This window comes from Lagopus muta, chromosome 1, assembly GCF_023343835.1.
Source record: "Lagopus muta isolate bLagMut1 chromosome 1, bLagMut1 primary, whole genome shotgun sequence".
Classification (NCBI taxonomy): Eukaryota; Metazoa; Chordata; class Aves; order Galliformes; family Phasianidae; genus Lagopus; species Lagopus muta.
In genome coordinates this window covers 37,023,871-37,049,855 of record NC_064433.1, presented here as the reverse complement: position 1 = coordinate 37,049,855, position 25,985 = coordinate 37,023,871, and the positions used below count along the sequence as shown (strand labels likewise).

General features: G+C 38.6%; 1 protein-coding gene across 8 annotated transcripts in view; it reads left to right on the top strand.

The window, feature by feature from the left end:
- Positions 1-24,947, top strand: part of KCNC2 (potassium voltage-gated channel subfamily C member 2) — a 96,255-nt gene extending 71,308 nt beyond the window's left edge. For 2 of the 8 annotated variants that reach the window (XM_048946993.1, XM_048946985.1), the window contains exons 3-5: positions 14,424-15,354; positions 17,749-17,916; positions 21,823-23,176. In XM_048946993.1, the coding sequence (XP_048802950.1) occupies positions 14,424-15,354; positions 17,749-17,916; positions 21,823-21,959 (1,236 nt within the window). In that variant the 3' untranslated portion in view covers positions 21,960-23,176. The other 6 variants (XM_048947013.1, XM_048947004.1, XM_048947051.1 and 3 more) reach the window with 6 other exon arrangements.
- Positions 24,948-25,985: the final 1,038 nt, after the last annotated feature.

The following is a 25,985-nucleotide window of genomic DNA, read 5'->3' as shown; positions in this document are numbered from 1 at the left end:
CATTTGATACAGTCCCTAACAAGCACAGCCTGCTTAGGAATGACTGTGATGGCACTCTGCTGTGCCAGAGAGCCCATCCTGTGTGTCATCATCAGCAAGACCCCAAGTCTGGTCAAGGAATTGGTTCACTGAATGACTGCCTGGCTCTGGTCTTTGCCACAGAAACTCTCTCTGGAGAATTTTGGTCTCTCAGTGCAAAACTTACATCACATGCTAAAAGAAATGCATTCGTTGCTATGAGGAGTATTTTAAAGACACAGGTATATACTATAAGCAGAGTTATTTTCCTTCCTGAAATCCTACTTACGTGGAGAAAGAACTGCCCCAGCTAACTCAACACTGCTTTGACTCTGACATATAAATGATAATATAAGTATTCACACTGCTGGCTGCTTTACTGCAGATGAGTTTTAGCCATCTGAGGCATCCAAATGTTTATTCTACATTTGTATTTCTACCCACACCCGCTTTGTGTGGAGAATTTAATAAAGAAGATCCACTGTATATTCTACTATTTATTTTCCATAAGTAAGCTATTAATGCAAGTAAAGGGAATAAATAAGTGGGGTTTAGAATCACATGAAAAAGGATAAAGATAAGTATTTTTTTGAATAACTGTTACACGTTTTAAGGAGGTGGAGTCATTGTGCAAAGTAGAAGCAGTCGGTGCCTTTCAGCAATTTGGGAAACCTTCTGGTTCTGAAGAAATACGTGCTGTGCTGTACTGATGATTAATTCCTTGGTTCTCCTGGGGTCATGGGGCAAGATGCGTATGGTCCCCTCTGCTCCTAGCAGTTTGCTCTCGTCACTAACAAGCTCCCATGTAAAGAAATCTTCAGTAGCATGATGGCCTGTGCACAACATCAGGGGTATTTGTCAGTGTGTTAATTAGTCCAGCCCTGAGTATAAGGATTAGTGTCAGCCTCTAGGGCAAACTGATGACAAAGCTCTAAGATAATGTTAAAGCTAAATAAAGTTGGCAATGCAGATGCGTTATAAATAACAGGAATTCCTTTGAAATGGTGCTGTGTACAGCTTCAGTGCTAATGCTTGCAAGGGCAATGGCTTAGAACATAATCTATGTATTAAATAAATGTGTAAATTGGATTTGGAAATATTCATGTGGACAGAGGGCTGGAGGAGCCTCTTGGTCGTTCAATCCAATTCTCCATTATCACAGTTCTGAAGTCATAAAATCCCTCTCATAGACTTGCGTAATCCTTTTCATTCACTTCAGCATGCTTCTGCCAGGGTCGAGAGATGGACTTGAACCATTGTTCATCTCAGTTCAAGTGTCTGCTTTGAGCAGGACTTTGAACGTCACAGTTGTCAGAGTGTCCTAATAGTTGTACTGGTGGCTTTTCTTTTTCTTGTTCCCTTTCTTATTTCAGTTGAAAGATTACAGCTGCATCCTTGGAGGTGGAGGTAAATGGAATTGTATGATTGAAAAGTGCAAGTAAGCTGCATGTATTTTTAACCCATCTATTTTAAAAATATGTAATTCTTTACAAGATTCTGACTGGCTTGTTGAGCAATGGTCTTTTTTTTTTTTTTTTTTTCTCCACAAGATTGTGAAAAATTAAATCTGAAAAAAAGTGTGTGTATATGAACTACTGTTGTCTGGGATGATGGGCTGAGTTCCTGAGAGTCTGCATAAGCCAGGCTGACTACTGTTGCAATGAATAATTCACTGTCTCTAAATTTAGCTTGGGTCTATGGGATTGTGTTGTGAGCCTGGAACATATTCACATACATCATGCACAGGAGCTTTCACAGCCTTGCCCTCCCCCCCATCATAAAAACACCCTTCTGACCTCAAACTGTTCTCCAAATGCATCACTTGTTTTATTGTGCTAGTGTTAGGGTGCACAGTTCATTAATTTAGGCATCTCAATGATTTTTTTGAAAACCTTCAATGACTTTTTTGAAGTTTTTATGAGATTGGAGAGGAATTCCAAGGGCACTGGCTCATCTGGCTGAGGAAAAGGTTAAAGCTGACATACTGTTTACATTTTATAGACTATCCAGTGACTTCACTAGACAAAGGCATAAATCTTCATCTGAAGAACTGTTTTAATTTTATTTGATGGTAGATCTGTTTAATTAGATCAGCATTTCTCCTGTGCTCCTTTCCTGGCATCTAGCTGAGGTAGAGGAGGAAGCCATCAGACTCACAGCAAGGCCAAGTTTGCAGGAAGAAATGATATATCTTTCGTTAGACTGGTTGTTCAGCAGATAAGTTTGCAGGTATGTGAGCCATACGGGTTAAAATAGCAAAGTCACAGAACTGACACAGGGAGAGTACACTACCACAACCAACCAACCCGGAACAAGGAGCCAGAGCAGCAAATGAAGTAAGGGCTGTGGCTGGAGGAAGACCCAGGAAGAAGGGAGACATCAGCTCTTGAGTGAGAGCTGTGTGTGGAAATAGGTAAAGGTTGGAAATGGAATGTGCAAAAAAGGTAAGAATCCACTGCTTAGAAGAAGAGAGGAAAAAAGTCTGGGATCCAACTGTAAAGCTGGGACAAGTAGTGAAGGAGAAGGCAGAAAAAGGAGCAAGGCATAGACAAATGTGGAGGGAAAAAAAAAAAAAGAAGAAGAAAATAAAACCATCTGTGCTTTCTAGAGTCTTTTCATATTAGAAACAGGGAAATTGAGATTCCTGAGTGTTGGCATAGAGTGTTCTACCATGAGTCAGTTCAGACTACTCAGTTGTCGACTGCCCTGCTAGTGCAAATGGCAGAGTGGTTTTGTCTGCTGAACTGTGATGGTGACAGTTTCCCTAAGAGGCTGTTCAAGTTTCTGGGCTCATCATTTACTTTCATCAAACTAAGGTTATACCACAAAATCTGCTGTCATGGAAGCTCATCATTAAGACTGCTATACCAGACAAACTAAGATTTAGGCTATGCCATGGTCTGGATAGCATGCTTATGCTTTTGCATAATTAATTTGCAATCATTAAATAAGAATGGTATCCAAACCCAAGTGCCCAAGGGAGCAGAATGAAGGTTGCTCGGCCAACCTTGCTTTTGACATTTTCTTACTTTCAAGTGCTCGACTTTGCAATTTCATAATGTTCTTTTAATGAAACCTTTCTGTATGCATTTAATTAAATATAGATAGCATTAATCTGCTTTAGAAGACTGTTTGGTCCCTTGATGTTTTAATGTAGGACTCTTCGGAATATCTCAGTTTTCTGATTCTGGACTTGTCTTTGGCTAGATTTTAACCTCCATATCCATTCATTCTCTTATTGCCTTCTAACTGCCAACATGGATACCACTTAATATCAACTGTATGGCATTTTCTTTGGTGACAGTATGAAGAATTGTACCAATGCTGCTTAATTAGTATAAGGAAGAGCTTCAAGTCAGATGAGACCTTGTAATCATCTGTTTGAAGACTCTGTGTACACTGTTGGCAATGGTTCAATCCAATTAATTAAAAAAAAAAACCAACAAAACATGGTAATTTCTATTCGAGTGTTTGAAGTTTTACTGTGTCGTACACGAAAGACATAGGCCTGGAAAAATTGTAAATAATTCCAATATGTTTCAATTGGACTAGGGTTGTCAGAAAGGTATGATATGGCTATATGGGTTCTGTGGTGAAAGCTGTTAGTTTCTTGTAAAAATCTTAATGCATATCAAGCCTTCTAAAGTTCTAAATTCTAAAGTTTTCAAAATGTGCTCAAGTGCAATTTTAAATTAGACTGTCAGAGTTGCTTTGAATCAGAGAAAAAATAAACATAAGTGAGCCTGAGTGCTTAAAGGAGAGAGAGAGACGGTAGTGCTCAAAATGTTTCTGTAATTTTAATGGACATGAGGTTTATGTACTAGGGAAACTCTAGTGTAATAGAATTTTCATCATTTTTTTCTCAAGAATTTCTTTCTCTTCTCCATTTATCTGCATGGATGTGAATGTCTGTTAAATAGTACAACACTGAAGGTTTTTTCTACTTTTGGTCCATTGAACCAAATAAAACATTTTCATAAGAAATCACAGCAGGGAAAGAAGATACTGCCTGTGCAGTATTTCAGGTTGCCAAGTCCCAGAGCCTAATCTCTGCTGTGATGCTGCAGGCAGTGGGTGGTCTGGGGAAGGGAAATCAAGCATGCAGAAAAGCTAATTCAGCTCTGCACCTAAGTCTGGGATTGGCTGAAATGGGTCCTTCATAATCTGCCTCCTTCATCCATTCAGTGAATTTCACCTTCCTTTTGGAAGATGCTTTCTTAGTAAGAAGAAGCCACTGAATATCTGACACTAGACCCAGAATATGGATTGAGAATTTGTTTTCTCACTTTTGCCTTGACTCCAGGAACAACATCTATTGCTTTTTTCCAGCTGCTGGAAATAGTTTTATAGTTTTACTACAGATATGTAGCAATTTTTAATGAGCGAGTCTTATCAGTTCATGTAACCACACAGGCATTTTCAATAAAGCAAGGTCATAGTGAGCTTTTCTGGTTCCTTTTTTAAAAGATGATTCCTAGAATGTAAGTGCAAAGTCTAGTTAAAAAAAATAAGCACAGCTAGCTGTAAGATCTAGGATAGTGCTGGGATAGTCACAGCTCAGAAAAGCACTAAGTAAAACAAGCTTGATAAATTCAAGTGGATGGGTAAGGAAAGCTTCTGGAGGGAGCATAATCGCTTTTTGATGAGTTCTACTGAGGCAGCAGGAGCAAAACTCAGCTGGTAGGAGGTAGACTGTGTGTCAGTGTGAAATGTTTGACTTAGCTGCTCAATGGAACAACGAGATCAGATAACTTTTGGTTTGCCTAGGATAAAACTGCTCTGGTCATTTAGGAAACTGGTGATTCTGTGGAAAGTAAGCTGACTAGATTTGTGGTGCAACCAAATGATGTGGGCAGCAGGTCAGTCCTGTCCCAGGACCTCCTACCACTCAAACATGCTGTCATTGTCTCCTCTCTGGCTGCTCAGCAGAGGTGAAGTGTTCTGAGCTGAGTGGCAGAGCACCTGTATGTATCACGTTAGGTTTGTAGATCAGTTTTGAATCCTTTGGAAGATGTATGTCACTTAAATGCAATTAAAATGCAGCCTAATTTGTAACTCTGGTTTTCTTTATGATCCACTTTAAAATGTAGATGTTTATAAGATTTGTTGAGTCAGATGTGTATCTGTGGTGTCAAACTGCTGATTTACCTGACAGCTGAGAAAAGCTTCATTGTGGAACTGGGTTTCTGAATAGGATGGGAGGCATTCATAACCTTTTTATTTGTGCTCCAGCTGGTAATGAAAGACAGCTTCTTTGTAAGACTTCAATAAATGGGGAAAGAACGAGCAAGCAAAGGCACGTTTGTGTTCCCACTACTACCTACAGATGGTAGCCAGTCTTAACTGTAAGTACTCCCATACTATAGATCTACTCGTAGCATATTACTGTCTATCTTATAGACTGTTCTTACACAATATCACAATAGAAGTACACTGATATGTAGATTTTTTCATTGAAATGTGACTCTGTATAGAATTGTAGCAGCAGAAAGTTAACTGCTAAATTGAATGCCAAGTAAGAAGGGAGTACAAATTAGGAAGAACTGTGCTAGGGATTTGAAAACAGGAGGCAACACTCACAGAATAAAACCTGAAATGTTGGCAGGAACTCTACCAAGCACGGTGTGATGTTGGTTGAGAAATTATTCTCAGTGAGGAGTTTCTCAGGGAGGTTTGTGCTGTTAAATCTTTATGCTTGTATATAAAAACATTTTAATGCTGGTACTGTAGCCCGTTGCCCTAAAAAGGATAAGTTGTAGATTTTTACAGACATTAAATTAGCCTTCTCTCAGTGTCTAATGCTTTATGTGTCAAGTTTTTGTTTTTCCCTTGAAGATTTATTTAAAATGCTTTGTCTGTATGCATTCTTTAATCTGTGGAGAATGACAATATGAGAGATTACAGGTGATGATGCAAAATGATAGTTTATTTGCCTTGAGTTTATATTTTAAATAGCAGTTGCTTGGTAAGTAACTTCTTGGTAGTAGCTATGTGGTTTCTTACTTGGTAGACCCAGATGTAGTGAACTGAAAATATATCACAGCGTAAAAGTGTTTGGGACTTTTCCTTATCTATCTATCTGTCTGTCTGTCTGTCTGTCTGTCTATCTATCCATCTGTTTATTCATTTGAGAGTAATAGTAATTTTTCAAGGGGATCTTGTAACTACAGAGAAATGGCACCTTTGAGGAATAAAGGGGTGAAGACAGCGATGATCTCTTTGCTTAGGTATTGGAATAGCCTTTATCTGTGATGAGGTTTGTGCAGACTGAGCCTCAGTGCTTAAATTTTGTTCCTCAGAGCATGAAACCATACAAGGAGGTAAAGTCATCACGAGAGTTCATTCTGAAATCACATTATGATTTTAGCAGTCTACTGACACCCAGATGAATTTAAACAGAGGAAAAAAAATCAATTGTGTTAAGAACAGAAATAAGAACAATCTGTGCAATCTAAATCTAGAGACAACTCTCTTTAAAGCTGGAAGTCATATCTAACATTGTGATTTCATTCCAGTCTTAATTACTGCTCATTGGAGTGAAGCATATCATGTACCTTATGAATACAGTTTCTTTTTCTGCTTGTATAATATCCACAGCTGAGTCATAGTTTCCTTGAACATCCGAATTACCCAAATTTACTGGAATCTTTATTTCTTTTTTTTAAGACTGGTTTTATATGACTAAATTTCTATAAAACTTGATTAAAAAGTCAGTGCTACACATCAGTTGTGACTGATGGGCATCTGTGAAGGAGGGAAGATTTAGGTTGGATGTTAGGGGGAAGTTCTTTACTAGGAGAGTGGTTAGGCCCTGGAACGGGCTGCCCAGGGAGGTTGTGGATGCCCCGTCCTTGGACGTGTTTAAGGCCAGGTTGGACGGGGTCCTGGGCAACCTGATCTGAATGTGTATGTTTGGTGGCCCTGCTAGGCAGGGGGGTTGGAACTACATGATCCTTGAGGTCCCTTCCAACCCGGGTGATTCTGTGATTCTGTGATTCTGTGTGACATTGAAGTTGTTCCATGTTTGACTGGGACCCACTCCTATAGCCCTAGAAGGATTCAGAAAGGAGATGAAGATTTGGGTTCCTGAAAAAGAGGCTGATGTTATGTGATGAATGCATGGAAAATGCACAGGAACAATTTCCTCTCTTGGGCTCTTGAGAGAAAAAAAAAAAAAACAACAGTAAATGCCAGATTATAAATTTTTAAGATGGGAATGATAAATTTTGATATAACTGGTTATAACTGCCTTATTCGAGGGTTATTTTTAATCAAGACGTAGCACTGATCAATTAGTCTTAAAAGTACAGATGAAGAAAAACTGTAAAATACAGTCCTGTAGTTAATATATCTGATTAAATTGTTGCAGTTACTGAAATTGGATGCGTTTAATGCATAGATTACTTCCATGGCCCGAGGATCAGAAGGAAGAATAAAGCTAATAAATTATTTTTTTCAGATAAGCTGTATTGTTTTCTGAAATGTGAAGTGTAGAGGCTTAACCAATTGGCATCGCTGGAAATAATGATTGTATGGCTCAAGTATGGACATTTTTTTATTACTATTTTCATTTTTTTCAAAATGAATATGATATTAAGAAAAAAAAAAACACCTGCTTCTCTTTTGGGTATCTTCTTACCTAACAGAAAGGTTGCTCTAATTTCAGAGATTTGTTTAGCATGAAAGTGCTGGTAGGAAAGAGAAGAACTGTCTGTAGAAAATCCCCCTTGCTTTTTATGTTCAGAAAAAGTTAAGATTTGCTTACTGAACTCTTTATCTTTTGTAGAGAAAGGACGATTTTGGTTCCAGTAGAGGGCAGGTATTCAAAATTGGTTTCTTCAAGAAATAAAATGCAAACTCTTGTCTTTGCTTGTCTTCCTGCGGTTGTATTTTTAGTTTAATTGTGATACGGACTCTTCTTATTCTTTCTTCTTCTTCTTCTTCTTCTTATTATTGCTATTATTACTTTAAATTTTAGCAACATGCAGGTATCAAGTTTCATAATATATTTAATACGAAGATGTTTAATGCAACTTTTTTTTTTCTAAGGCAGTTCTCTACCTGCACTAGAGAATATTAAACATTGTATTTCCAAGGGCTTATTAAATATTCATTAGTTTTCTTTTTCTGTAGCCAAGTGTGTGAAGGACAAGCTTTTTAAATCCTGGAATGCAACTCATACTAACCAGACCTTAAAAGTTGCTACTGAGTACTTAAATTAGAAAATACACGTTGCACACTGATGGGAGATGATGGAGTTGTTAATATCCAGCCCAGAACAAGCTGGATCTAGACGGAAGATAGACTTTACTTTCAAAATACTGATAGGTTATGAGAGATTTTATTCAAAACTGAATTATGAAACAAGTAAGGCAACTGTGACTACCAGTCTGCATATTGGCCCCATCACTGACGTTGACCTATTCATTCTGCAATACTTAGGTAATGTAGAAATAGCCTGTTTTAGGGGTGGGAGAGGATGAACAAAGCGTATGTTCAGTATTGAGTAGTAAATAGGAGCCTCTTTTTAATGAATATAAATAACATGCCTGAATGTAAGGACCAATTTCCAGCTCTGTTTCTGGTTTATTTAGGAATAGACAATAGACAATAAGCCTTAGAATGTCTAATAGTCGCTGATAGAATGACTGATGCCAGGTGCTGGCTTTATCACAGGGTGACATTGAAGTGTGCACCAATTCCATCTCTAGGTCTGTTTTGGAGAGGAAAATCAGGCCAGTGAGCTAGATGTGTAGCCATGAGATGCTCAGTTCAAAACAGAAATCATGGATACCTCCAACGCATTATCCATGGGCATCTGCCACTCATTCTGGATTTAAAAACTTCATCAAAAACAAAGTTGTAGATGGTTAACTTAGTTTCTGTGAACATTAGTAGGACTCAGTAGCAGAACTTGACTGGCGATCCTACTGACTAGGGAAGCTAGAGCTAGAATCTGTACCAGTGTCATCTGAAATGTGATATTGATGCACAGGAACAAAATTGGGTGCAGATTGCCTTCAAAGTGTGATTGGGGGGACTCAGAAACCTACTGAGACTTTTAACTACTAAATGAATGTTCTGCATGCTTTGTATTACATACTGATTACATACGGACTACACACATTGCTTTTAACTGCTCTTTTCTGGCCTAAATGGATTGAACCATTATTAATTCAATTAATTTCAAAAAGGGCTAGTTTTATCTCGTCTTGAAAACTGTTTTTCTCAGGGGGAAAAGAAGAGAAAACCTAAAAGAATAAAGATAATTTTATCACATCCACTAATGCAAACAAGAAACTATTATTTATGAAATTTTTTTAGAAATAATTAAAAAAAAAATCCTAATTATTTGGATCTCTTTTTTTTTCTACTACTTTTTTTTTTTTTCTAATGAATTTCTAGCCATGTACTTGGGCAACAGGGTTAATGAAATTATTTTGCTATGTGCCAAGGCTGAATTTGTCTTACAACTCATGAAAACTTTTCAAGGTGAAGGTTTGCTTATGTGTCAAACAAAAAACTCATCCTGTGGCTTTTCTGAGATGATGGTCAAGCTAATTCCTTTTAAATTTGTTTGCTTTCCTTAAGGAAAGCAAACAAAAGTTGAGTGTGATATCCCATTTATAGTGAGTGTCACTGAAGAACAGAACCTGTTTGGTCACGTTCACCAAAGAAGATGGGAGTTTGAATCTGTACCAGTAATGTCTGGTATGCAGTCCTTACTCACATAAACAAAAATGGATGTGCTTTTAAAGTCTCGATTCATTCAAAATGAGAGAAGGTGGAATGAATTAAGAAGAAGCACAAGGTTAACAGTAAGTGAGAATAGTGTGTGACTTTTTGTTTCTGTCATTACAACTGTTTGTGAAAAACATGACAGATTCTTTTCAACGTATTGCTTAATATTATTTAATACTATAAGAAGAAAATGCTAAAGTAAATATCCAAGGTCTCTTCTTTCACTGGGAATATTTTCCTTCTCACACTGGACACCATTGTCATTTTCTCTGAAGCCTCTGACTATAATACACTATAATTGTGTAAAAGCATCTTCTCATGAGTGGGGTTTCATTGCTTCAGGTACTCTACAAGATCTGTCCAAAATGTCCAAGTATGCAGTTTAAAACAAAACACAGCAAGAGCTATAAAGTGCAGCAAAAGAATGAGTGTACTTGCTCAAAATGAGGTGTATATGCTCTTATGTGCACAGCCAGATGTATACATCTTATTTACATTGTTATGAAATTGTGGCGTTATCAAAGAATCTTACATTATGTAACACATATAATAGTGTTTTCTTGCCTTTCTTCACCATCACTTATGATCTCCTCTAGGATAAGAGAATGGATTACTCGACTGATTTTGGAAATTGTTTAAAGTCTTTTTCCTTCAGGGCTAACAAAGCATCATTGAATATAATTTTACAGTTAAAAATTCCCAGCTGCTTTACCAAGTGCCAGGTGTACTGTGGCCTCTCACAGTGTCAGTGTTGTGCGAAACAGTAACAAACAGCTTGTCAGGTAGTTCTTCTCCCTGTAGTTGATCCCTTGCTGTTTGGCATTTTTAGAAAGATCTGAACCATGGTGAAGTCTTTTTCTGAAATGCAGCCCCAAGATTAATGTTAGTTATTTATCTGCTTCTAGGTGTAGGGTCTTGCTGAATGCACATTTAATCCTTATTATAACCAAGTTCTTGGTAAATTTGAATTTGGTTAGCCTGAATGTAATTTTCTGTTCTTTCCATACGAAAAGCATTCATAGCTGCCTGCAGTCAGCAAAGTGTTGCTGCTGAAAGAGGTTGCCCAGTATTTTATCTATTAAAACTCCCCACTCAAATTACAAACTACAGCACTGACATAACTTAAGTGATGCTCAAATTCCACACATTTGTTTGCTTTGTATCCTGTTGCTGTGCAGAAAGATGCTGGAGGATCCTGAAGTAGCATCCCAAGGGTCATTCTTAACCACTGGCTTAAAGTCTGATAAATTTTCTGTCGCTGTTAAGGAGAGGCTTTGCAGAGATCTGCTGAGATTAATTCATTTAGGCTATATAAATCTGGTTGTATTTGCTGACTCTAGCTGTTTCACAGAAACTGTATGGGTGTGGAGATGTGTTGGTGTGTGTGCTAGTGTGCTGGTGCCTTGGTATAAGGTGAGGAAGAAATGCGCTATGAACGTGTAGAAGTTTTGTAGTTTGAGCAGAAAAACGTCACTGGTAAAAACTGGCCAGACAGTATAAGATTGCTTGCCTAGCATGTGCCTAGAAGCTCAGACTGGATGATAAATGGTCATTTCAGTCCCTGAGTCGGTCCTTTTTGAGAGAGAACAGATTTAGAGTGTTTGTAATTGAGAGGCTCGGTATAATCACTTTGTTTCATTGATTGAGGAAGGTAAGCCATAACCAAGCTGCTAGTCTCTGTTATAGATGTATTAAGTATGTGAGTTTTGGATAGATATATCTTGTCACTCTGAATATAATACACTTAACCAGACCTGCATTGCAAATTTAAACTTGTCTTCTAGAATCAAAGCAGTTCTGTCTTGCAGCTGTAGAGACAGCATTCTGTTGTCTAACTAACAATCTGTGTTAGGAAAATGGAGCCACTCAATATTAGACCAGCCTGAAGGAATTCGTTTAGTGCATACTGGTAAATCTGTGGGCTAATACTACATTCAGTGATTGATACCTGAAGTACACAAAATCAGTTTTTCCACAGTATTGCCTTCAGGATTAAAGAGACAGAACGGAGACATATTTGCTTATGACTGCATTTCTGTCTCCACTATTTTATATATATATATATATATATATATATATATATATATATATATATATATTTCAAATAGGATTTGAGATTGAATTGTAATGTCTGGTAACATATCATTTTGTTGTGTTGCTTTCCTGATATCACATGATGGTACACTTTCAGGATGCTAGATTTGTAAGGAAGCTCAGAGGGTGGGATGTGTTTTTAAACCTGTTTAGGCATCATTTTGTCTCTTTGGGTCCTTACCACTTTTGAAAATATTCAGGTCTTCCGTATGGTGTTTTTTTTTACCCCAAGTAATAATACTGGACATAAAACATGTCAATTGGAAAATACAGAATAACACACATGTTCACAGCGTGTTGTAAACAGTGATTCAGAGAAGAAGCATTTAAATACACTGCTTATTCAAGTACCATACCTACTTGTGGAGCAGTAACATGGTGGTAAAGAGCTGACATTAGAAAGAAGATAGCCTTTGTAGCAGTGGAGCAACTGCCCAGGAAACACATTTCCATTCAGTGCATTTTACTAGGTGTAACTAAGTTTATCTCACCTTCCAGCTGTTTTTCTGTGAGATCCTGTGCTGGAAGTTCCGTTTGCTTCAATGACTGGATGACTTGACTGTGATAACAGAGTTGAACATCAGCCATGCATTTTTTAAGTCCTTAACAATCCGCGTTATATAACTGCATTTTATGTTTATGTGCCACTACCAGAACTGAATTTATGCTTCCTTATTTGTTCAACTTATTCTGGATTTGCAATTTTGATAACAGGAGTTAGATCGAGCACTGATAAGGCACTGCCATGACAGTGAGAGGGACTCTGCTTTTGTCTGAAAGTGTTGTGTATGCTGCACTCCCCATTAAATACTGCTAAGTGCCTTTTGAGTGAATGGAACAAGACACAGTTCAGGGCTGCTGCTTTAGATCTTAGTATGAGAATCTGATGTGTCGACACAAGTGTCAGCCAGCTCTTCTGATCTACTTGCTGGTCTACATTACAAGGATCATTTTACTGCTGGGTGATCCCCAAGTACTTAACTAGGTCATTAGTCTTAATAGCTTACATAAATTAATAGGTGTCTTTCCTTCCTCAGAGAAGCAAGATAATAAATACATATCAGTAGAGGGCTGGAAGGATGTTTAACACGTTGCATTTTGCATTTTGGATTTTTCAGACTTTCTGTATAGATACAATAAACTGTAATGCTCAAGTCTGTGCCCAAATTCTGAGACTTTGAACGTTCCTGAATGTAACCAGATGTTTCCCATTAAATGGTTGTGTGTATTCCTGAAAATGGATAAAATATGTATTCTTCTAAATTTGATTTCAGAAATGATAACAAATTAGAGGGCTGAGTTGTCAACCTCATGAAATTTAATAAGCCTAAGCGCTGCACTGGGATTAGGCAACTCTGTATCTAAGTACAGACTTGGGGATGAGAGGCTGGAGAGCAGCCCTGCAGAAAGGGATGTGGAGGTTCTGGTTGATATCAAGTTGAACATGATCCAGCAGTGTACTCTGCAGCCAAACAGACAACTGTACTCTAGGGTGCACCAGGCCCGGTGCTGCCAGCTGAGTGAGGGAGGGGGTTGTCCTGCTTCATTCTGAGCTGTGTGGCCTCATCTCGAGCAGTTTGTGTGAAACAGTATCGGAAGGACATAAAATTATTTGAGTGTCCAAAGGAGAGTGAAGGGTCTGGAGGGCAAGACGTATGAGGAGCAGCTGAGGTCCCTGGCTGTGCACAGCGCAGAGCAGAGGAGCTGAGGGGAGGCCTGATGGCGGCTGCAGCTCCTCACAGGGAGTGGAGGGCAGCGCTGAGCTCTGCTCTGTGTGACAGCAACAGGGCCCAAGGGAACGGCATGGGGCTGTCAGGGGAGGGCAGCTGGGTTGGGGACAGGGTCTGCACCAGAGGGCGGTGGGCATGGAACGGGCTGCACAGGGCAGTGGGCACGGGCCCAAGTGCTGGAGTTCAGGGTGCATTCAGACAGTGCTTTCAGATACAGGGTTTGATTTTGGGTGGTGCTGTGTGGAGCCAGGAGTTGGACTCAGTGGTCCTTGTGGGTCCCTTCCAACTCGCGGCATTCTATGATTCCATGAATCTACAATTCTGTGACTACCCTGTGGTTGTGGATGGTTGAAATCCAAAAGAAGCCTACCTTTGGAACGTGTTCCTAAGACATTCTGATGTTTGTCAGACTAGATAGGAACTCCTGAACCATAATCTCAAAACCGATAGAGTCAGCCCAGTTTTCCCCTCTTCTTCAACAGCCTTAAATATTGCTGCAGCTGGCATGTATGTGGGCTGTTGATAAGAGGCCTTGATAGGCTTAGCATGGATTTGAGATTTTTTTTTTAAACCCTTTTTGGAAGAGTTGCACCATGTTATTATAGTGTCCATCACAAAGACTTCTCTTGCAGCCAGACTCCTAAGGTATGTGTGAGAGCTGTCTGCCACTCCTCTGTCCTGGATGCAAAGTTTTGTGTTCTTGAAGTTGTGAATCACTTGGGCATGAAACCAGTAAAAGATTGATAGTGAGCACTGATATGTGATTATTGTGATACAAGATGTTATTGTTGTGAAAAGCTGTGTGGTTTTGATATCTCTTTTTCCCTTTTCTTATTTCAGTTCATCGCCTTTGCCTCCTTATTCTTCATCCTAGTTTCAATCACAACCTTTTGCCTGGAAACGCATGAGGCTTTCAATACTATTATAAATAAAACTGAGCATGTTGTCAATGGAACAGAAACTGTACCACAGTATGAAATTGAGACAGATCCAGCCCTAACGTATGTGGAAGGAGTCTGCGTAGTATGGTTTACATTTGAATTTTTAGTGCGTGTTATTTTTTCCCCCAACAAACTTGAATTTATCAAAAACCTCTTGAACATCATCGACTTTGTGGCCATCCTGCCCTTTTACTTAGAAGTGGGCCTGAGCGGGCTCTCCTCCAAAGCTGCTAAGGATGTACTTGGTTTCCTCAGGGTAGTAAGGTTTGTGAGGATCCTGCGAATCTTCAAGCTCACACGGCACTTTGTGGGCCTCAGGGTGCTGGGCCACACTCTGAGAGCCAGCACCAATGAATTTTTGCTGCTGATAATATTCTTGGCACTCGGTGTTTTGATATTTGCCACCATGATCTACTACGCAGAGCGTGTGGGAGCTCAGCCCAATGATCCATCAGCAAGCGAGCACACGCAGTTCAAAAATATCCCTATTGGCTTCTGGTGGGCTGTAGTCACCATGACCACCCTGGGATACGGGGACATGTATCCACGGACTTGGTCAGGTATGCTGGTGGGAGCCCTGTGTGCGTTAGCAGGGGTGCTCACCATAGCCATGCCTGTGCCTGTGATTGTTAACAACTTTGGGATGTACTACTCCCTGGCCATGGCAAAGCAGAAACTGCCGAGGAAGAGGAAGAAGCACATCCCTCCGGCTCCACAAGCTAGCTCTCCCACTTTCTGCAAGACAGACTTGAACATGGCCTGCAATAGCACACAAGGGGACATCTGCCTGGGCAAGGACAACCAGTTGATGGAGCACAACAGATCATCAGGTAGGACCCACTGGAGATGCATGTTCTCTGAGAACGCTTTATAGACCAGTATGTTTGGTAGGGGTCAGAAAGCAGTCAGTCTTTCTGCCAGGAGAAGATGTAGCTCCCACCCTTCTCCCCTCCAGTGTTTGCGTGTGTCAGTCTCATAGAGGACAAAATAGTTATAGTGACATTCTCAAACCTCTATGTAGCTGGTCTATACAGTTTTGCTTGCTCTGTTGAGAATGCTTTCCTGCTGATGATATCAACCTTTTCTTTTGCCTGTTGTTTGTTGTGTTATATGGATGTTTCTTGTTTTTCTGCATGACTGTGACTATTTGAGCAGCCACTGTGTCCCACTCTGTTGGACTCCATGGTGTTTTGCCTCAGTGTTTGTCTCTTGTGTCAGCTTTGCCTGTGCCACATCGTGGCCTGTTAAGCAAGATCCTACAAAGAAGCAGTCATTTAAAAGGAGCAGGTGCTTTACATCAAAAGCCCAGCACTCAAAGGAGATAAAGAGAAATTCTCTCTCTAGTTTTCTTTCTATTTGGCATTCTGCTTCCCTGGCTAGAAAAAAAATCTTTCATCTGTGTTAGATGAGACATTGCACGACATTTACTATCAATTGGATGATATCAGTAAAACTGATGTTGATTTTTTCAAGAAAAATGAAAATGGCAGCCCCTGACAACATCCATGCTATAAGTGTTGGTTTTCATAATTTTTAATACCTTCTTCTCAGAGCTTCATGGAAGAGGATACTTTGTGCTAATTGCTGTGAAAACATATAGCAAATGACAGCCTCTGCCCCTCTGAGCCCATGCCCCATATTCCATATTTCTTCCAATTAAAGAGGAATTTTTCTCAATATAATTAAAACATTATTTTTAATAGCAGGGATTTTTTTTGTTTTGTTTATTTGTTTCTTGAATGCATTCTTTCTTAAGCAAAATGCAATCTGATTACAAAGCTTAGACGCCAGTCATTAGGTGCCTGTTGGAAAGCTGATGATTGCTAAGAGAAAAACAAAAAGCAGTACATGGGTAGTGTCATTCAGTAACTGAAGTTTATTTTTTCTAAAGAAGAATCTGGAAAATCAGTTTCTGAACAATATCTTTCTTGGTTCTGTTGCTTTGTTGCTGAATAGCATTTATCTTCAAAGAAACTCAGCTTCAGTCTCTGAGTGAGTGTTCACAAAGTTAACACAGCTTTTTGAACATCCTAAATGTATTTAGGAGGATGGAATCTTTGGGAGGACTTACACTGAGGGTGAAATATAGTTAGTTTTACAGTGCTTTGACTGGCTTTCAGACGATATCTTTAAAGTAAAAATGATAACAGCTTTTTCATGCCATCAGGTCCTGCCAAAGGTATTCCAGAATGGAGGAGGCTCAATGTGATCAGAGCAAAGAGACACTTTTCTGTATCTGCAGCTTTATTGACAAGGTGGTGTAATCATTGAAGTTAGGTGAAAAACAGACATGCAAAAAAGAAGTAATTTTAAAATGTAAACTTTCTGGCAGTGCCAGCACTCACACTATACGTTCTGACTTTATTTCTGGTAGAAAACGCTGTTAAAGTAATTAGGAATCTTGTGCAAAAATTTTAGGCTGAATATAGCCAGTGGCACTAAAAGTTCACAAAAGCACATGCTCAGATTTAAATGCAAAGGTAAAGCAGAAGCCAAAATCATGCCATTACCTGTTATGTGCTGTACTAGCAGAGATTTATTTCTTAAAGTGTGGCCTGAATCTGAATCGGTAGATTTTTTTTTTTTTTAATAGTCCTTTGGGAGACCCAAATCAAGAGAGGTAAGAGTTTCAGTGTTTGACAAAATAAACCACACAGACAACATTTAATGTTGGGTACTTAAAGTGACAAGCTGTGCAAACATTGCAGCAAGTACAGAAATGAAAACTAAGTGTGCATACTGAAACAGGCTTTAGTGTCAAATATTGATAATTGAGCCCTTCTGGGGGAGGGGTTATCTTTACAAAGTGCTAAGTAACATATTCTAAGTAAAAATGACTAGCATGACCTCTTACTTAATAAAAAGGATATAAAAAATAGTAAATGCAGCTTTAAATCTCTGAAACTGACTACTTACAGTCTTTAACAGGCAACTAACTGAGCCTTGTTTTGCTTCTTTCTTACTTCATAGTCTAGTGGAAGCTTATGTGAGACATAAAAACAGGAAAATCAAAAGATAATTTACTCTTGAATTAAAAAAAAAAACAAAAACAACTTTTTGCCATTTTATGCTGATTACTGATGAACTGCAATGTTGTTTTCTAATGATTTACCTTGTAACTACTTTTTGAGTGATGGGAATATCTGGCGTTCTACATAAGCTCTTTGTGATGTCTCATTTCCTCATTCATTCTTGTCTGTAAATGGGCATGGTGCTTTAACCAGTGTTATCAGGTGAAGACAGTGCAGGAAGTGAGCAGCCACTCTCACCTGGTGAAAGGCTCCCTCCCATCAGACGCTCTAGTACCAGAGACAAAAACAGAAGAGGGGGAACATGTTTCCTACTGACAACAGGGGATTACACGTGTGCTACTGATGGAGGGATCAGGAAAGGTATGGACTTCTTTCATTAGATCATAAAGATCACTCAGCAGTGTGCGTGTGAAAAGCAAACTTAGAGTAAAATGATGTGCACAATGCTCTTAGAGGAAAGACTGTACCACAGTGTATCTTTTTTTCTTTATTCCTAGTCATTCTTTTCCTGCTTTTCTTTTAAAAACTCATTTCCTTTAGTCTTCATGAGAAGTGCTTGATGTTGGACCTTCATATCACTTGTGCCTTCATTTGTCTGTTACTTTTTATGGACAAGCCTGCAATTCAGACTTTACTCATTCCACTACTCGTCACTTGATACCATTTATCACTTTGAAAGACAAATTAATTATTTAGTAACTTTGATCAGCACTTAATAACTTAGTAAAAATTACAGCTGAATAAATTATATTTAAAAAATCGAAATACCAGAAGTCAATAACATTTTTATTTCTGAACACAACAAAGCGTATCGATGAGATGCTATTTAGATTTATTTCAAAGAAAAATTTGGATTTATAGTGCCACAAAACATTCCCTCTTTGTCATGTGCTACCTAATGCTAAATGGTGACTGCCTCCCCCAACCAGAATTCAAATACAGTAAACTGCTCTTGATCTTGCAAGGTGCTGCTGTCTTACAAGTACTTCAGCCTCTTCAAGCCTAATTGCTCCCTGTTCCACAGGTTTGGTGCAGCCGTAAAAGCCTTTTGGCATTATGAATCAGCCATGATATGGCCACCCAGTCAGGCCACAGTTGGGCATAACCTAGGGCATAACCCCAAAATCAGCAATGCCAGTGGTAGTCTTGCTTTTCCTTAAAAGAGAATTACTTTTTTTTTCCCTGTTCAGCTGCAGCAGTCTTCAAAGGTTACAATTTTTCTGTTCTGTTGTTTTTTTTGGACAGGTTTTTTTGTTTGTTCGTTTGCTTGGGTTTTTATTTTGTTTGTTTTTGTTTTTTTTACTAGCTGTGTCTACTGTAAATGTAGCTGTCCAAGCCAGCAGCAGATCCTAAAGCAATTCTCTTGGTTATTCTGCAAATGCTCTTTATGTTTCAAAAGCTCAGTAGGTTTAGCTTGTGAAGGCAGATGTGTAACCAGAAATTGATGTGTATGGTGTTTGTAAAGGTTATCTCTGTGCACCTACATTTTACATATTCCTGTATACAATGTTGAGATTAAATGGAGATTTTTTGGTTTTTTTGCACATGGATTTAGGACTCTTGTCTACAGCGTGTATGTCTTGCACTGTCGCTTGGCAACTAGGATTATTTGCAGTGTCTTTTAGAGTAAGGTTCCAGTCTCTTGAGGAGGTCAGAAGCACCTGAATACCACAGATTAGATTTGCCATGGCATCCTGCAAGACAAGATTCTTGACTTCTTTTAGAAATGCCAGAATAAACATTTGAGTGTTGTTCACTTGCTGGTAACTGTTAATTAGAGCAGATAAAAAAATAATGGGAGAAGTTACCAATTAACTAGTAATGACATATTCATGTGACAACAAAACAGCATATTTTGTATGGGGAATACATGAACATGTTCATTTCAAAATCTAGATTCAAGAGAAAAGTCATTGTTTTATAGTTTGCACTGGAAAAGCAGGGCTTGAGTTCAGAACTGACATTTTCTCAATGAGAAATGTGCTTTTTGACTGACTCTAATGATAACCTTAAACGAGGTTGAAATGTTTTAGCCACTGGCTTTGAAATTTATTGTAGACAGAGTAGGAAAGCTAGCTGATGAGCAGAAAATATTTTCAAGTAGCATATTTGAATTCTTAAATTCTTGAATTTAACTTACACATCAAGTCTATTAGTGTTTCATTTAATTTTTTTCCCTTTCTTTCTTTTGGTATATCCTTTCTGTTTGGTTGCTTCCTTGATTGGTTCTTGGTTTTGTTCAGTGATCATTTGCTCTGAGCTTTTCTGCCTTGGCACCTTATCTCCATTTCTCAGATTATACTGATTCAGTGCTAATCCAAACCCCACCAAACTATCTGGACATCACTGATTTTTGGTTTATGCCTCTATCTCTATTCATCTCGTATTTCTGGTTTTCATTTTTTAGAAGTCCTTGTTTGTTTGTTTTTTTTTGTCATCTTTACTATCTTCCTCTGTCTTTGCTTTTATCATTAGAAAAATAGCAGAAAAAAATATTAAAATAGTAATAAAAAGGTTTCCCAGTTTCTGTGTGAAAAAGTTAACTAATTCTTTTTATTTTTATTTTTATTTTTATTTTTGTAACGCATTAAGTTTACACAGGAGGTTAAATATATACATAAGGGCAGTGTGCATCCCTTCTGTTCCCCTTTCAAACACAATTCTCTCAAATCTGGGTAAATACTGACAGAAAATCAAAGCAGGAAACTGGATTTTAAATGTATCAGCAGTCTGTGAAGCATCGCAGTTCAGCCTGCCCTTGCAATCTGGAGATAACACTGCACAATGGCTAAGCAGACATGAAGGCAGTACATGTGTTTTAAGTACAGGTTTACAGCATGCAATTTTCAGTAGCTAAGAAATATGATAATTATTATTATTATGTATGTTTTCGTCTCTCAATTGCTCAGGGCCTGTACAAACACAAACAGAATCACAGTTGCTCCCAAAAAATATCTTGTTAAGGGGAGAACCTTAAGTGTGACTTTTTTCCTGAAGAATATTATTGCTTGTGGTCTGTCATCTGGAACCAGAACCTGTTTCCGTTAGAAAACACCATTGACCTGCCATGATGTTTAGATAGATCTGTTGTCACTGGCACTCTATACGTTCTCTGAGAAAAAGTCTCAGTGTTTCACAGCAGGCAGTTTACTTAAGCATCTTCACATGGCACATGGCATTATACCTTTTGAGGAAATTAGGTAGCATCAACTGAAATCAATGGACTTCTCCTGCTTGCAGTGAAGCATGTATCTGTGCCCTTTAGGAGCAGCATCCCATCCATTTTGATTCATGTCATTCTCCTAGCTGATATCTCTCTCTAGACCAATCTGCTGATCCTATCCTTCATAAGCAGAATTACGCTCATGTGAGTACTTAATTGTGAAGATTGTGAGGAAGAGAGAGAGCATAGCACTGCTTTTCAAACGTAGCCTCTCAAAGGTGAAAACAATGGGTGTGCAGCTAAAAGTAGGCAGCTGGAGCTCATGGTGTGAACAGAAATGTCTGCAAGTGTGGTGTTCTCTCCAAATTGTAATACATGATGTGATTTCCTCATTTAATTACTAATTCTTTACTGTTTACTTATGCAGATTAATATCATTTATTTCATCTCAGTCAGCTGGACAAGCAATATAAATTTAGTGATTTAAATTGACCAGTCAGAAAGAATTTGAAAATATGTCAAACTCTGCTATCATATTATAATTTAATAGTGGACACAAAGTTGTAAGTTTAACATTTGTGCAGATGAAGCTTCTTTCCATAGTACATTCAATACTCTGCAGAAATTACTTATAAACATTGATGCAATTTTGTATTTTTTTTTTAATTTCATTTTTTAAAGAAAAATATTTTTTTATTAGGAATTGATTTTAACAGAGGGTATATCATTCTAACAGCATTTATGGTCTATCTTAATGGGATTATGCTTAGTCACATAATTCACCCGAAAACTCTGTTGTGATCTTTAATTTTACACTCTGCACAGCTCTGTTGAAGCCAATAGAGTGGCACAGAGTGGAAGAACAGGCCAGACCTCTGACGTGGTTCTGTGTTTAATTTCCTGGGAAAGAATAGCTGCAGTTTTTCATAAATTGTTTTATTCATTAACGCCTTTTGACAGTACTGCATCTAAGTATTGAGTTCTTTCGCAGGCAAATTCCCCGAGTCCCAGGTAGCTCCTTGGATTACATGACATTGTATTGTTTGTCTTTGTCTATTTTTTTGGCTGAATTCAACTGATGTCTGTGCATTTTCTCATACAAGGCTACGAAAAATCTCGAAGCTTAAACAACATAGCTGGCTTGACAGGCAATGCTCTGCGACTGTCTCCAGTAACATCACCCTACAGCTCACCTTGTCCTCTAAGGCGTTCTCGGTCTCCCATCCCTTCTATCTTGTAAACCAGATGGCATCAACCGGCTACATAATATTAATTCAAATACTGTTCACCAAATACTGGACATAAATGTAGCTTAATCCATAGGCTCCAGAAATATGATATAACTCCTGCATGATATAACTGTCAGTAGTTATAGAAGTGCCACCTGGATAGCTGAAGAATTTTATCTTGGCTTTTGAAGATTATCTAAGGTAGCGCTCCTTCTTTGATCTACTATATTGTCCTACTTCCCTGTGGCAATAAAAGGGCAGTTAGTGGATGCCATTGGACAGTATATACAATAAATAAGCAGTTTTTCAGGGAGATTTACTTAAAATAATGTGCTTCCAACTAATTATCCGTCACTCCATTGAACCTCCATTTCTTGTGACTCTAATCCATTCTGAAGATGTCTGGAATTGTGTCTTGGTTGCACACAGTGTGACTTGGGTCTGCTCATTTGCATGGACCATCCTGTCCCCATCACCTGACAAGCCGTGTTGCCGATCGCGGAGACCACAGAGGGCTCTGGATGTGTGTTCTCGCATTGTAACATCCTGCTGAAATGAAAGCACTGATAAACTGGTCTGCATGTGGGATTGTTTTTCTTTGTTTAACCTTTTCCTTTAGTTTTTAATGACCTACTTGTTTATAAATTGTTTTATTTTGTGATTAACTTACTTGGTACTGGATTACTGTATCAGAGTTCTGAATGTCTCCGGTTGTTTGCACACAGATAACTGCAAAGAGGTTGTCATTACTGGTTACACGCAAGCAGAAGCCAGATCTCTTTCTTAATGGCTTGGGGAAGGCACAAAACATGCAAGAAAGGTAAACGCCATCCAGACTTGCAATGTTAAGCTAGCAAGTGCTGCTTGGTACTGTAGTCATTTCTCTACTCCAGGGTTCTTCAACGTTTTCAGAGACTGAGTACCAAGTAAAATTGAGAAGATTACTGGGGGCTTTTTTTTGTACCACTGTAAGAGAGTCATAGTTCTCAAGTGGTTTTTTTTTTGACCAGACTAATACCTCTGGCTCATGCGCTTTGAAAAATTCTTCAGTGTTTTTTTGAGGTGCTTTGTCCTGTGTGTTGTTTGTCTGTCTGTTTTGCGACCTGTCTAATGTATTCTCCATCTGTCTCCATAAAGCACAGAGATACTCTTAAAATGCCCCCTTCTTTTAAGGCTAACTAAGGACATTTTTCTCCTTTTCTCTCTCCTTTTTTTTTTTTTTCATATGTGTATAGATACATAAATATATTTTTCAAGTGCAAGTTCATATTATGTAGACTAACTAACTCAGAGTGAGCACTCTCACCATTTTTAGAGTGAGATTTAGTAACAACTTTACAATGCTGACCAGTTGCCTATTGCATCAGTCCTCCTCCTAGCAACCAGCATTCCTTACAGTTCTGAAACTGTATCTCCTCTAGTGGCTTTTTCATTCAGTATTAATCTGTGTTTATGCAACGGGACAAATGCAATAGCACATTTGATGTTCTGGGCTGGTGAGGAACAATTACCCTAAAATACAGAATTTTAGAATTACATAGGGGAGTCTGTAGCTACCCAAATCACAAGAGATCCTTGAGATTGTTGAATAATCCCTGACTGTCATGTTTTACTTTTTGTTAGGACAAGAACTGAAAAGTATTGTTAACCATGTCACATGTTCTTCTGTATATAGCCTAGCCCAACAGCATGACCTGCATGACAAAATTCTTGTACAATAATATATTTATCAGAGCATACATTTCTGATATTTAGAGATGTACATTGATTTAGTTTTGCTAAAATATTGTCAATAGAGAGATGATTGCAAACAGCTTTTAGCAAAGGAATTAATATAATATTTGGTGCTGCTGTTATATTAACTACAGTGTTGTACAGAATTTATCATGGATTTTTGACTGCTGAAAAAGGGACAATGGAATTTAGCCATACCAAGGACTGTACTGGAAAGAGACTGCTGCTGCTGAATGGGCCCTGATAAACAGCTCGCGCCTTGAGGAGGTCACTGAGGCTTTACATGGGAAGTAGAGCTTGTTAAAGAAGATTAAAGACTGCTCATAATTACTGCTGCCAGAGGAGGGGGTGATTAGTCACTGTTGATGAGTCAGCTGTAAATAAAACGTGTGTGCATGGAATATCAGTTTTTATCTATATCAAGGAAAGCTGAATTAAAGTCATCACTGCTAAGGCTCCATGCAAACACCCACACCCCTGTGCGTATTATTCCTGGTTCCTGCAGTAAGTTGTGCTGTGGATCATACAAAGACACACACTTAATGATGATAGTGATGTAAACTACATTGGTCTTGATTTCTGTCATAACAATGGTATTATTTGCAAAGGTCACAAATATAATCAGAGTAGGTTTGCATAAGTTCTTGCTTTCTCAGTTTGCCATAAGCTATATTTGTATGAATTCTAGTGTACATGCCAAGTCCTAACTTTACTTTTCACTTTAATAAGTGAAATGTGACTGCAGACAAACATCACCAACTTTGTTCACAGCACACAGTCTTCTTTCATTGTTACCTCAGACTATAACTATTTCGAGAAATAAAATTCTGGCAGCAAGAGTATTTTTTTTCCTTTTTCTTTTTAATTTAAAATGTTTCAAACCCAACATCAATAAATATAAAAGATGTATTAAAATTATATCTTAAAAATGTATATTTTACATAAAAGAGATATTCTTTGATCAGCTACTTTCTGTGATTTTTGTGGTAAATGGATCTAGTCTATTCTATGTTTATGAGGCTTTGTAGTGCTACGATGTGGTAATTATGTTCTCTCCACCTATTCAGTGAGAAATTCTCCAGAATCTGTTTGTCACCCTGGTGTCCCAATTGTAGGGACCTGTCCCAGTTGTGAAACTCTGTATTGTGGAACTTCTGTGAACATGTCAAGGTGCATGCACAATCCTGGTGGAAACCAGTGGCAATGTAATACCTGAATTGGAGAATAAAAGGCAAAAAACCTGGGGAGGAACTTGGAACATATCATCTGAAGTGGCTCATGCGCTTTCTTTAGCTTTATCTGTCCCTTGCCTGCCACTGGCCATCCCAATTCTCAGAGAGTTTCCTGGGGCACATGAGGTTTAATTCAAAGACTAGCATGAGCTGGCTTCTAAACCAATTTAAAATCAACCTTCCTGATAATGACCTCGCGCCTTCTCTGGACGCTGTAATCGGTCGAGGTATTACTGATCTCAAAACAGTTTTATTGCAACCTGGTGTGAAGTGAAACTAAAGAAGTGATAAATGATTACTTAAAGCTTCTAATCAAATACCATATTTGGGGCAGTCCATGACATACAGAAGCAGAAAATCAGAGAAGGATGAAGGTGTTAGTACACCTGCACGCATGATTTGAGAAGCTGTTACTTCAGTATTTTGAATGAGATTTCAGAACATAAGGAAGATTCCAGAAAGAAAGCTCAAAAAGTGTTCAAGTTTGGAAAAATGCATTTTAGTGATATGCCACCAAAGCTCAAAGTGCTGAGTTGGCCCAAACGTTGTCTAGCTACTCTGTTCTATAAGCAGTACCACATGAAGAAGATGTGCAGTGATCAACCAGGACAAGGCTCACAGCCAGTTCCAGTTGAGCAGGTTCAATATCTGTCCCAAGTACCCAAAAAGAGAGGTGATTGCAATTGCATCTCCTCAGTGCTACACAGGGACAGAGAGAAGCCCCAGATGAGATGCAGGCCAGGTTGCGCATTGCTTTGACCAAGACAGTAGAAAACACTAATGGCCAGAGGGTGTTTGACATCTGCTGCCCCTGGAGGGTAGGAATGGACCTCTACCAACACAGGACCTTGAGTCCAGAATATTCTGGTTGCAGCCACTTATCTACTGCCATAGAAACAAGCCTGTGTTTAGATGTTTTCTTTTAAAACTGTCCAGCAGGACAAGGGGTTGATGAGTCCATTAACAACTCATGTGTCTACGGACTACAACTCAAATCTGACTTTTCTAAAAAGAGAAGTTTGCTTAATGACCATCACACAAAGACCAGCCTTCTTCTGGTCTCCATCCACC